Here is a 13099-nt window from a genome sequence, read left to right on the forward strand (position 1 = left end):
AACTTCAATCTTTTCTCCATTGATAAGAATGTTGTTTATTGGTTCAGTGGTGAGGAGTTTGGATATAGGAACTCTAAAAAGGGAACAAATCTTTACAGCGAGGATCACTCCCACCCCCTCAGTACACAGGATTGACAGGGATGGGCAACTTAGACATTGGCTACCCAAAATGGGGGGCCTATAAAGGCAAGCTTACAAGCTTTCAAGAGGGATCGTAGTTCCAGACAGGGCAGGGGAAAGTATAATCACCACTGAATGATTTCCAATCTGTTGGGACCTGGCTGGCGAAAGGAAATGGGGATAACACTCTTGTGGTACAATAGTGAATAAATGTCATCTGGACTGACTGTGAGGGTAGGAAATACAGACGTAGATGTTTTTTGACAAAAGGAGAAGAGTGATTGATTTTGCAGCCCAGGAGCGGAGGTCCCTGGGACCATCAAGTGAGAAGAACAGAGAGTAGGACCCTACCCAGAGAGGCAGTGATGATAGGGATAGAGACAGAAACAATGACGTGGGCAGATGGAGCGGCTGGGAACACTGGACTCAGGAAGGGAGAAGGGCTGTGTGCTGACGGCCGGGGGATGGGCCTGTGTCGTGTACCCTTTGGTTATTTGATGATGGATGGAGGGGATTGTAATCATTGCAATGAAACGAAATATGATAGGATGAGTGTAAAGCTGATGTTCTATTCTCATGTAAATCTCACAATAAAAAACAACAACAAAAGAATGATCTATCTGGGATCAGAATGACAACCTGAAAGGTTAAATGAGAAGCTTAGAGGGCAGTGAGTTTCTCTTACTGGTGACAGAATACCTTGGGAAAGGACCCTGGAAATAGCTGCACAACTTGGAGGCTAAAACTGTGGTGTGTGCAAAGTCACCAAATTGTACCTGGATAAATGGTTGAACTGGTGGATGTTTTGCTGTGTATATTTTCATGGCAAAAAAAAATTATATTTTAAAAAAGTTAGTTTAAAAATAAACTCCATAGATATATGCACACCAATGTTCATAGCAGCACTATTTACAATAGCAAAAAGATGGAGACAGCCTAAGTGCCCATCAATTGAAGAATGGATAAACAAACTGTGGTACATACACACAATGGAATATTATGTTACCCTGAAGAACAACAAGGAAGCTGCAAGCCAGCGCATAACATGGATAAACCTTGAGGACATTATGCTGAGTGAAATTAGCCAGTCACAAAAGGAGAAATACTACACAGGATCGCTACTGTAAAAGATTAAGAGAAAGTACCCACATTAAAAAGGGGGAAAAAAATTTCTTTTGTTTGGTTACCGGGGTATATGGGGTGGGGTGATGGGAGGGAGGGTAAGATGGAGCACAGGGTATGGAATAGACACAGGATAGTTTGGGTGCTGGGGGGGCGGGGAAATACACAAGAATTGAGAGGGGAATGGAAGAACAAGGCGGATGGGAGAACAGTTAGGCAGGTTTACATGGGCTAAATAGGACAGAGGTAAATAACAATGTAAGCACACCCTAAGATCAATGGGGCTCTGGGATACAGGGATTGAGGCATGGTTTGAATGGGTAAAAGGGGGGAAATGATGTTAAGATGCTTGGCTATCTTTTGAATCTTGGTTTCCGGTACCTACTAATGTAAAATAGACACTTGAAGGGGAAAAAAATAAAAATAAACTCCAGGTATCAGAGAACTACTATTGTTAATGTGATGAAAAAGATAAAAATACACTAATTATTACTGCAAGATATCATCTATCATAATATACCTCCTGATTTTAAAGTTGCTAAAATATCAAAAAATGTGCATCTTAGAATTTATGAAATATATTACAAATATGGATCTAGAGGTCACTGGACAAATCACACAAAGGATTTACATGAGAAAGAACACTGAAAATCCACACATTGTTAATAGGCATGATTAACGTATGGTGCTATTATAGCATAGAGGAAGTCCTGGTGTGGCTCTGTGGGTTAATGCGCAACACTGCAAAGCCATTTGAACTGCAAGGTCGGTGGGGTTTAAGCTTACCAGCTGCTCCTCGGAAACCCTATACAGAGTCACTATGGGTTGGAACCGACTCAATGGCACTTCACAACAACATTTTAGGGTGGTGCTGTGGGTAAATGCACTGGACTGCAACGTCAGTTTGAACTGCAAGGCTGGCAGTTCAAGCTCACTAACTACTCCTCAGAAACCCTATACAGGGTCGCTATAAGTCAAAACCAACTTCATGGCACTTAACAATTATAAACACTGGTGTCCTGGTGTGGCACTGTAGAATAAGCATTGGACTTCAAGGTCGGTTTGAACCACAAGATCAGTGGTTCAAACTCACTAGCTGCTCCTTGGAAACCCTAAACGGGAACTAACAACAACCATTATAAGCACTGGTCTGCTAATCACACTAAGTGCAAGGTCAACAGTTCAAATCCACCAGCCACCCTGGAAACTCTATACAGGATTGCTATGAGTTAGAACCAACTTGATGACATACAATAAAAATTAAATGTAGCTATTTCTGCAGTACTTGTCTACTTCTTCAGGAGTAATTTGGGGCAGGGCAGTCTGGTTCCATAAAGACTCAAAGGCTTGGAAACCCTAACAGGGACTTCTACTCCGTAGGCATCTACTGAAAAGCCACGGGTTTGGTTTTATGGTGGTGGTGGTGGTGATGTACCGTGGAGTCAGTTCCGACTCACAGTGACCCTGTATAAGGTTGCTGAGGCTGTAAACCTTTACAGGAGCAGAAAGTCTCATCTTTCTCCCGCAGAACAGCTGGTAGTTTCGAACTGCTGACCTTGAGGTTAGTAGCCTGACTCGGTTTTATGCTACCTTTCAAAAGAGCAGAAATTTAAAATGCCATTATTTCAATGTCGGAGCTAGGAGAAAACAGACTCATATAGGGCTGGAAGCATTATAAATGAGCACAGCTTTTCTGAATAGCCACCTAGCAGCATGCATTATAATTGTAAATATTCATTCCCTGGGAGCCAGGAATTCTCCTATCAGCAGAAACAAATGGAAAATGGAAACATGGCACTTAGCAGCAGGAGCCCTCCCACAAACCCTGCTGCCTGGATTAGCTAATGCTCATTTCACCCCCCACTAAAATGTTCCCTTTTCACCTACTCTTGAACTGGAGAGACTGGCAGGAGAAAAGGTGGGAGAGTCCATTCCTCCCATCCACGGTCCTGCTGGACAGCCAGAACCTGGTGTTCTGAGTGTAGGGATTCACAAGCAGGGACTCACTGACATGACCTTGCCCGGACTCTTGTGAACTCTCAGGGACTCTGTTCAGCTATCTTGAGAGCTGTTATCTAAAAGTGACAATGTTGCCTGACACAACTTGTTTGTACTTATGATTTCGTTTTTCAAGGCGAAAGCAAAAAATCCTTTAGAGATATGTGTTGTTGTTATGTGCGGTAGAGTCGGTTCCGACTCATAGTGACCCTTTGTAGGGTTTCTGAGGCTGTAAAGCTCTGAGGGACCAGAAAGCCTCAGTTTTCTACAGAGCAGCTGGTGGGCGCGATCGTTAATCTTATGGCTCACAGTCTAGTGCTTATCCTATGGAGCCACCACACTATCATTTAAGGATTTACATGTGGGAAAACGATAAAGAGAAGCAAAGGAATAGTTAACCCAAAAGTCTGAGGAGGGACACAGTGAGAACACAGATGGAATTGAGAAGAGAGCAGGAAGATCTAAGGTACTGGTAATATTTCTTAACCTGAGTGATAGATACCAGAATATTCATTTTGCTAGTATTTTTAAATAATTTTTCAAAATAATACAATGATCTTACTGGGACTGGGATTCTGATGGGGTTTTCACTGATTTTCAATCTGGTGAGTACCGACATTTTGATGACGTTTCTCAATGGGAAAAGGGTACGCTTTATTCATTTATTTTGTTCTTTTTTTCATATTTCAGTAGAGTTTTAATTTTCCATATCTATCTTACACATTTTTTTTTAGTTCTTCTGTGTCTTACACATTTTTTAAACATTTTATTCTAAGAGTTTTTCTGCTATTGTGAATGAGCCTCTTTGATTTAGTTATTTAGCTTTTTATTGTGAACTTAGTGAAGGTTTACAGAGCAGCTCATCAATTTTAACAGATCATATGATACTTTGCTTCATGACAATGACTGTAAGCCCCTCCACACACCATCAGTTACCAGCAGTTACCCAGATTCACTTTAATTTTTGTCTCCTGTTACCGTCATCCTTCCTCTGCCAACTTTCCTCTTGTATATTGCCTGCCCTGTCACCCATGTTAACATGTGACTACTCTTTAGTCCATGAATAATTTCCTCTTTCTTCCCCTCCCTACCTCCTGTAACTACTGTTGTTTAGTGCCATTGAGTCGGTTCCGTCCCTTAGCAGCCCTGTATAGGGTTTCTGAGGAGTGGCTGGTAAGCTTGAACTACCGACCCTGCAGTTCAAGCCAACTTTGCAGTCCAGCACTTTAGTGCATTAACCCGCAGTGCCATACCAGGATGCTGTAACCATCATAGATTGTTTCTTTATCAACAAAACTTTTTACAACATTGGTCTCATGCAATGTTTGTCCTTTTGTGATTGAATAATTTCACTCAGGGAGTCCTGATGTGGCGCTGTGAGATAAAGTACTGGACTGCAAGAGCAGCTTGAACTACAAGGTCAATGGTTCAAACTCATCAGTTGCTCCTTGGAAACTTTATACAGGGTTGCTGAGTCAACCAATTTAACAGCACTTAACAACACTAATTTCACTCAACATGCTATGCTATCCTCCAGGTTAACCCATGTTGTGAGATGTTTTGCAGATTCATCGTTACTCTTCAGCATTGCCTAGTTTTGAACTAGTAGTTTTGAACTGCTGACCTGCAGGTTAGGCGCCCGTATCGTAACCACTTAAGGAGCTCTGGTAGTGTAGTGGTTATGAATCGGGCTGCGAACTGCAAGGTCAGCAGTTCGAAACTACCAGCTGTTCCATGGGAGAAAGATGAGGCTTTCTGCTCCCATAAAGATTTATAGCCTCGGAAACCCTGTACAGGGTCACTACGAGTCGGAATCGACTCCATGGCACATAACCACCACTACCACCATCATAACCATTATGCTACCAGAGCTCCTTGTGTATATATATATACACTAAAGTTTATTTAATTCTTCTGTTGATGGACATTCAGGCTGTCTCCATCTTTTTGGTGTTTCTTGTAAACAACACATTGAAGGATCCTATTTTCTTATTCATTCTGCTACTCTGTCTCTTGACTGATACATTTAATCCATTAACATTCAGTATAATTATCAGTAGGTATAAATTGACTGCTGTCATTTTGTGTGTGTGTGTTATGTGTAGTAGTGTCTCTGGTTTCTTTGTTCCACATAATTTTCTGCACTGAGATAATTTTATTTGTGGGTTTTCATTTTCATTTCTGTTATGTTAATGTTTACTAAATCTTTCTGATTTTTCTCTTTTTTACTCTGATGTGATTAATTTTCTTTGCGGCGACTCTGTAATCCCTCTGATCCCCCCCCCCCATTTTAAATAGTCTGTTTTACCTTGAAATCTACTTGACAACTTCCTTGACATTTGGAAGTTCTGTATTTTATCTACACTAACCCTCTTGTAACGTAGTGGTTACGAATCAGGCTGCTAACCTCAAGGTCAGCAGTTCGAAACTACCAGCTGTTCCACGGGAGAAAGACAAGGCTTTATGCTCCTGTAAAGATTTACAGCCTCAGAAACCCTGTGCAGGGTCATTATGAGTCAGAACCAACTCCACGGTCCTTAACAACAACATTCCCTTTTTTTAATTAAAAACACATGCACACCTCTTCTCCTCTTCCTCTTATTTCTGCCCTCTTCTCTCTCTGCTCTTCTTCTTCTTCCTCTTCCTCTCTTCCCTTCTGCCTCCTGCCTTCTCTCTCCAGCAGAGGTTACCTTCCTCACCCTGAATAAAAGTCTTTAGATGGGCCGTTTGTTGTGAGGTGTGGTTGATGAGCGGTGCCGGGGTTGTTTTTTCACTTTCATTGGTGTCAGAAGTGGGATGGTTGAGGCCCCCGATTTAACATCGGAAGGCCCAGGACCCCAATTCTCCCGGTGCCCTAACCCGCTCATTTCAACCTTCCCTCCCAGCATCCGCGATCATCTTCCCTGACGCCTTCTCAGCATCCATCACGGGCAGGAGTTAATTCTTCAGCTCTCTGGCTCGGGTTCCAAAGACCTAGAACTGCAGGCCTAAGCCCAGTCCAGCTGCTGACCTGATTCCATCGCTTCGTGGTATCCCTTTGAAGAGCCCAATGGCTACTGACAATACCACCAACAACGGCAAAGCCATCACCGACCGCGGTCCAAGCCCAAAGACCAAAGACAGCCTCGTCTCCCCAATGCCAGTCCCTTCTCCCATGAGCACGGATCATAGACACGGCCATTCATTTTTCTTATTTAACCAAAGAGGGGAAAATGTTACAATGTTACAATACCTTCCGGTTCTTTCCTCTCCCCTCCCTCCAACTCCATTTTGTCTGTTTCCCCACCCTAAGCTACAAGGCACGTAGTTTAGAGGACAACATGGCTTTTGATAGGCCAGAGCTAAATCACCCCAGCAATGACTACTCCCTTCCTGTTGAACCTATATAAGTCCCCTCCCTTCCCGTTGACTCTCTCTTCTCCTCTTCCTCTTATTTCTGCCCTCTTCTCTCTCTGCTCTTCTTCTTCCTCTTCCTCTCTTCCCTTCTGCCTCCTGCCTTCTCTCTCCAGCAGAGGTTACCTTCCTCACCCTGAATAAAAGTCTCTAGATGGGAAAAAAAAAAACCACATGCACACACTTTTTAAAAGTTTACAGAGCAGATCATCAGTACTACATTCCGCAAACTATACACTTTGCTTCATTCCATGGTTCCAATCCCCTGTGTGCTATATGTAACAGCATTTGCCTTTATTCACTTACACTATTGCATTCCTCTCTGTCTCCCGCTACCTTCATCTTTCCTCGGCTAACCTTCCTCTTGTATATTGCCTGTCCTGTCACCCGTGTTAATTTGTCTACCCTCTAGTCCATGAATAATGTTCCCTTCCCCTACAACCATCAAGGAGCTCTGGTAGCATAGTGGTTACGAATCAGGCTGCAAATCTTAAGGTCAGCAGTTCGAAACTACCAGCCGCCCCACAGGAGAAAGATGAGGCTTTCTGCTCCCGTAAAGATTTACAGCCTCTCTTCCTCCTGATAACTTGTTTCCACTGAGCCCTGTTTAGTCCAGGAGAGTATTCCACAGCAGCAAGTCAGTACTGGTTATGACCACATCAGGCCCACAGAGCATGTGCAGAAAGGACAGTTGCAACCTACAGCTGAACCCAGAACAAAAGAACTTTGGTCAAGGAACAAACATTGCAGGAAACATATCGCCAGACCAAAATGGACAACATTTAGAAGCAGGGAGTCCAACAAGCCACTTCCTGGCCAAGGATCCTAACTCTGTCCTAGTGCATATGCATGACCATTCCTCTGAAATCTGTTACACATTCTTTATCTCTAATTTACTTCCGGGTGTGTATGTTTAAAACTGCAAACCCCCTTTGTCTGGGAACTTGCCTGGGTGACCATCACCTATGTAAAGCCTTCCCTGTCACCTTCTCCTAACCTCTACTGGCAACACTAGGAACTGTTTGTTAAATGTACTTGCATTCTTGGAATAAATTCTATTTGGACACAGTGAATAATTCTTCTAAAATGCAGTATTCCTGATTAAGAATTTTAGGGCTAGGAAAAAAGGAAAACCAGCTAGAATCTTTATAGATCAAAAACAAATGTACACAAAAGGCAAAACATTAAAAAATAAATAAATAAATACTTCTTGAAGATGATGGTTAGTCAATTCCAAGTCCTGGCGATTCTAAATGCCCAGAGCACAACCGCACTCACTGGGGTTCAAGCGGGGGACTGTTTGGAAACAGATCACCAGGACTTTCTTCCAAAGCACCTTTGGGTGGGCTTGAACCACCAACTTTTCTGTTATTAGTAAAGTGCATAACCATTTTTGCCACCCAGGACACAAAACACAAAACACGTAACTAAAAACTTAGCAAAGCTAAAAGGATTTCAGGCCACACTGCTTGCTAATGGAATAAGTAAAAACAAAAGTCAGGTCTCTTGACCACTCAGTTTGACTACTGGCTAAGATATTATTTACTAATTTTATATGGATACTAAATAGCCCTAGTGTGGCAATGAAAGATAAGCACTGGACTGCTAACCATAAGGCTAGTGGTTCAAACACAGCAGCTGCTCCTTGGAAATCCTATACAGGGTCACTATGGATCAGAACTGACTTGACAGCAATGAACAACAACAACAATCCCAATACTAAATTCAAATATTTGAGTAACATTTTCTTTAGAATACCCTTAAAGGGTTTTTAGATCACAACCAACTTATTTCACAGAAAACACTTAAATAGTAAAATATTTTTTCTTAAATTTAAAAACAAGTAATACAACACAACATGTACTGTTGTGGTGCTGTACGAAAAGTACTAGACTGCTAACTGTAAGGTCTACTGTTCACAACCACCAGCCACTCTTCAGAAAACTCTGTACAGGGTCATTGTGAGCGGGCACCAACTCAATGACACTAAACAACAGCCAACATAGAAGTTTTATTGTACTTCCTTTTTTAATATAAAGTTCTATGGTAAGTCCAAGGAGCCCAGGTAGCATACTGGATTACCAACTGGGCTGTTAACCAGTAGGTCAGCAGTTCAAATCTACCAGTTGCTCCTTGAGAGAAAGATGAGGTTTTCTGCTCCCATAAAGATTTACGGCCTCAGAAACCCTACACAGGGTTGCTATGAGTTGGAAGCGACTCAGCGGCATCTCACCACCACGACTGGGAGTCCTTTATGAAGTCAGATGGTTTTTGTTTTGTTTTGTCTCTATCCTAAAAACTTAAATCATTTTTGTCTCTGACCCAATTTGGGTATTTGGAGTCCTGGTGTGGCGTTGTGGGTTAATGCACTGGACTGCAAAGTCGCTTTGAAGCAGTTCAAGCTCACTAGCTGCTCCTTGGAAACTCTATACAAGATTGCTATGGGTCAGAACTGACTCAATGGCACTCAACAACAACAATTTGGGTATTTAGGGGTGTTTGGTAATCCGCTATTACAAATTTATGAGGAATTATGTCTACTATTGTTGTTAGCTGCTGGAGAGTTGGCTCCAACTCATGGTGACCATATGTGTAACAGAATGAAATGTCCTGTCCAGCCATCCTCGTGACGGTTGGCATGTTTGAGCCACTGTTGTGGCTAATGTGTCAGTCCACCCCACTGAAGGCCTACCTCGTTCTCACTGACCAAACATTTTAATAACTGGTGTTTCCAGATGACATACATGTCCAAAGGTGATGTACACAATCCCCTAAGAACATTCTAATACCCTCTAAATCTGACTTTGATTCACTTTACATTCATTAGGTCAATTATTTATCGTGTTTTCAAAGATCAGATCTTTTAGATTCCTATTATTTTCACATATTATTTGATATCCTCAAATCTAACACACACTAAATATTATATAAATGCCCAGTAAACTATACAAGAAAGCTACATTTCTTCCTTCTTTTATTCCTTAGTTAATACAGTACAGGTATGTGAAGGCCATTTTCCTCTAATAGCTGTCTTTCAATTTTTTGTTGTTTATTTGTGACTGATGGGAACTACATGTATTACCAACTAGAACTGCTCCCAAGACGGTGGCAGAGGTGATGGCATAGGGAGAGAGAGCAGCTGAGGACTCCGGGCCCAGGGACCGAGAAAGGCTGTGTGCCTGTGGGCAGGAGGCTGCCTTGCAAAATGTGCTCTTTGGACATTTAAATGAATATATATTTTTTGTTTTGTATATGTACATCAAATATTTTTGCTTTGTTCATTTGAGAAAAATGAAGATGTAAAAGGGAAGCCACACAGTAGAAGCAGGGTAACTGTTGTTACAGGGAAGGGAGTGTAATCAATGAAACAAAACATATAATTGGTGGAAAGTAAAAAAAAAAGAAAAGACCTCTGGTAGCATAGTGGTTATGAGTCAGGCTGCTAATCTCATGGTCAACAGTTCGAAACTCCCAGCGGTTCTGTGAGAGAAAGATGAGGCTTTCTGCTCCTGTAATGATTTATAGCCTCAGAAACTCTACACGTGGTCACAATGAGTCGGAACCGACTCCATGGCATACCACCACCACCATGATGGTTACGGGGTGGGGGGGCAGGGAAAATTATTCACAGGCTAGAGGGTAAACACATGTCAACATGGATGGCAGGGCAGGCAACATACAACAAGGAGGAGGAAAGATGAAGGGAGTGGAAGACATGGGAATGCAGTATTAAAAAAAATAGAAGTCAACACTGTTAACTGTTGGAACACGGAGGCGATTGCAATCATTGTAATGAAACCAAATCTATGATTTGTTGAAGGTAAAACTGATCTGCTCTGTAAACCTTCACTCAATTCCCAATAAAAAGTTGAAGAAAAAAAAAATATATATATATGTATTAGGGTTCTCTTGAATATAATCTTTACAGAAGCAGATCATTGGGCTGATTTCTTTCTTCCATGGTGCTGCTATGGCGGGGGGTGGGTAGGGGTCCAAATGACTGGTTTGGTTGCCAGCCAAGTACAAACCATTTACGCCACTAAAGGACTTTTCTCATACTTCATTATAGCTGTATTTCCTTTATTTTTAAATACAGTTTTATGATAAACATTTCCCACAGTATCCTATAGTTTCTAAAACACTAAGTACACACTAACACATTTGAATTCTACAACCCACTAGTTCTAGTTTCAGATGGTGGGTTCATGACTGAAGTCCAGGTTTTCTGATTCTACATCTTGATTCTATTACACACCACAATGGCTCTCAATGTCTAGGCTGACCCAACGGTGTAGAAAGTACCTCTAAATTATCAGCAAGATGAATCTTTGTAGACACTTTCATTAGTCATTTATTTACACTTTATGTATTATGAGTGGAATGTACAAAATGTTCCAATACTCTTCAGAGTATGAATTTTTATAAATACACACATAAAATAAATAAAATTTAGAAGTTGCCAGGTACAAGCAAAACATCAGTTTTTACCAAAGATCCTAGTATATTTAAAACAAAAATATATAATCAAAATGTCCATTTGTCCCTTATATATTAAATTTAGTTTGATTTTATTTGAACAAAACAAATACAGTTATAAGCATTTAAAGTGTATATGCTGCACCCAGAATGTCCTTTTCCATAGGTGCTGTTAACCAGGTTTTCAATGTAAGCGTCTATTGTGTGGCTTTAGAGGTGGAATGATACTAGCCCCCAAGCTACGGTCAGGTTCCATGAAGTTAATGAAAAGAATCTGTAGGCAATTCCTAATTTTCAAAAAGCCTACCAGAATTCCCGTTTACTTACATCAAGATGGCTTAGCTTCTTGGCTTTAGATAAAAATTACAAGTGAAAAAATAAAGTACAAATTTGTTAAAGTCATTTGATTTGACAGTTGAAAACATTTTCAAAAACATGAAAACCAAGGGCAGTGAGAGGGCTGGGCAGAAACCAATGAACTCAAAAACTTGTTTTTTGAAGGTTGTTCAGGCGCTTTCTCAGAGCGCCACCTGGTGGACAGCTGGCAACTTTTACCAACATCAATAAAGATCTACCTGCAGGGTGTGCAAATATCCAGTGCAACTCTTCTGCCATTGTTAGCTGACTATACATACCTGGATGAGGTCCAAGATCCCAAGTTCACTCTCTGAGGAATCCACACAAAACACAAAGTAGAGGGTCGCATAATGCCGGTAAATCAGCTTGTAATCAGAGCCACCAATCAAACTGTGGAAGATGGGAAATGTTTAAGTAACTTTAATCCTAATTAAACCTACAACAAGGAAACACTGTGCCAGTGAATGAGAAAGACCCTAAAAGAACAGGCCAAACAACAGAAGCAGGAGATTTCTACCTGGTTAGCAGCAACTGAGGTGCTTAAAGACACTTTACCTCATCTGTTCCCCTGTCCATCTGCCCAGAGACCAAACATCTAAATGAGTAATATCTGAAGCTCAATGATTTAGTAGTTACCAAAACGGAATTGGGTCTCTCCCTGAGCAGCTCATGTTTAAACGAGTTCAAGTTGCATCAGATACCCACCTGGCCCTTGATTACCATCCTGGTTAGGGTTCTGTGTCCACGTGACTAGGACAGGATGTCAGAAGTGTAGCAGCTGAGATGTGCTTATTCCCCTGGTGATGAAACCTAATACAGGCATAATTAACTCTAGGATGAGTGGCTATGAGTAGCCAATCAGTTGAAGGGATGCTTCCTTTGGGGAAGCCTGCTCCCAATAAAACAAACATGTGGGAGGAAGTCTCTCTCTCTTCCACTGGGGACCTGGGACTCTGCAATTGTAAGCCATTTCTTGATAATAAACACACACACACAGAGAGATATTTCACTGTTTTTGCTTCTCTAGAAAACCTGGTTTAAGACAATTACTTACTGCCTGAAGAAGCAATGATGATGAAGGCCACCCAAAAGCGGACACAGGGAGAGAAAACTAAGCTGGTGGCTTACCTTCCACCCTCCAAGAAGTTACAGATATTGTCATCCCGCTTGAGGACTAGATGGAAAGTCTCTCGAACAATCTGCTGTTGAATTTCTTCTGGCTATAAATAAAAGAAGTAAAGTGAATCAGTGGGCAAGTCTGAAGAATTCCGTCCATCAATGGGGAGGGACAGGAGAGAAGTGCTCCTGAGCGATGTGAAAATTTAGTGAAGGTTTCTAGAAAAGATAAAACTGACAAGTGGGGAAAACGGATGACAAGGTTGTACATTAGGAATTAAAACAGGGTGGCGCTGTAGGATAAGCACTTGACTGCAAAGTCAGTTTGAACCACAATATCGAGGGTTCAAGCTCACCAGCCACTCCTCGGAAAGTCTATACGGGGTCACTATGAGTTGAAACCGACTTGATGGCATTAACAATAACATTTACCTAGCTATCTCGGTTACTAACCATTACCATCCTGATAGGTAAGCTGGTATTTCTTTGTAGCTAATAAACAAACAGATCTGTGCTG

At 41.6% G+C, this 13099-nt stretch overlaps 1 protein-coding gene across 1 annotated transcript in view; it reads right to left on the reverse strand.

Moving 5' to 3' along the window:
• The window catches only part of AP3S2 (adaptor-related protein complex 3, sigma 2 subunit), a 76227-nt gene that overhangs the window by 56356 nt on the left and 6772 nt on the right, over positions 1-13099 (reverse strand). Inside the window, exons 2-3 of the mRNA XM_006867128.1 lie at positions 12595-12686; positions 11745-11856 (exon numbers count right to left, since the gene is read on the reverse strand). Of these exons, the coding sequence (XP_006867190.1) occupies positions 11745-11856; positions 12595-12686 (204 nt within the window). The remainder of the gene's footprint in view (positions 1-11744; positions 11857-12594; positions 12687-13099) is intronic.

This window comes from Chrysochloris asiatica, unplaced genomic scaffold (assembly GCF_000296735.1).
Source record: "Chrysochloris asiatica unplaced genomic scaffold, ChrAsi1.0 scaffold00101, whole genome shotgun sequence".
Lineage (NCBI taxonomy): Eukaryota > Metazoa > Chordata > Mammalia > Afrosoricida > Chrysochloridae > Chrysochloris > Chrysochloris asiatica.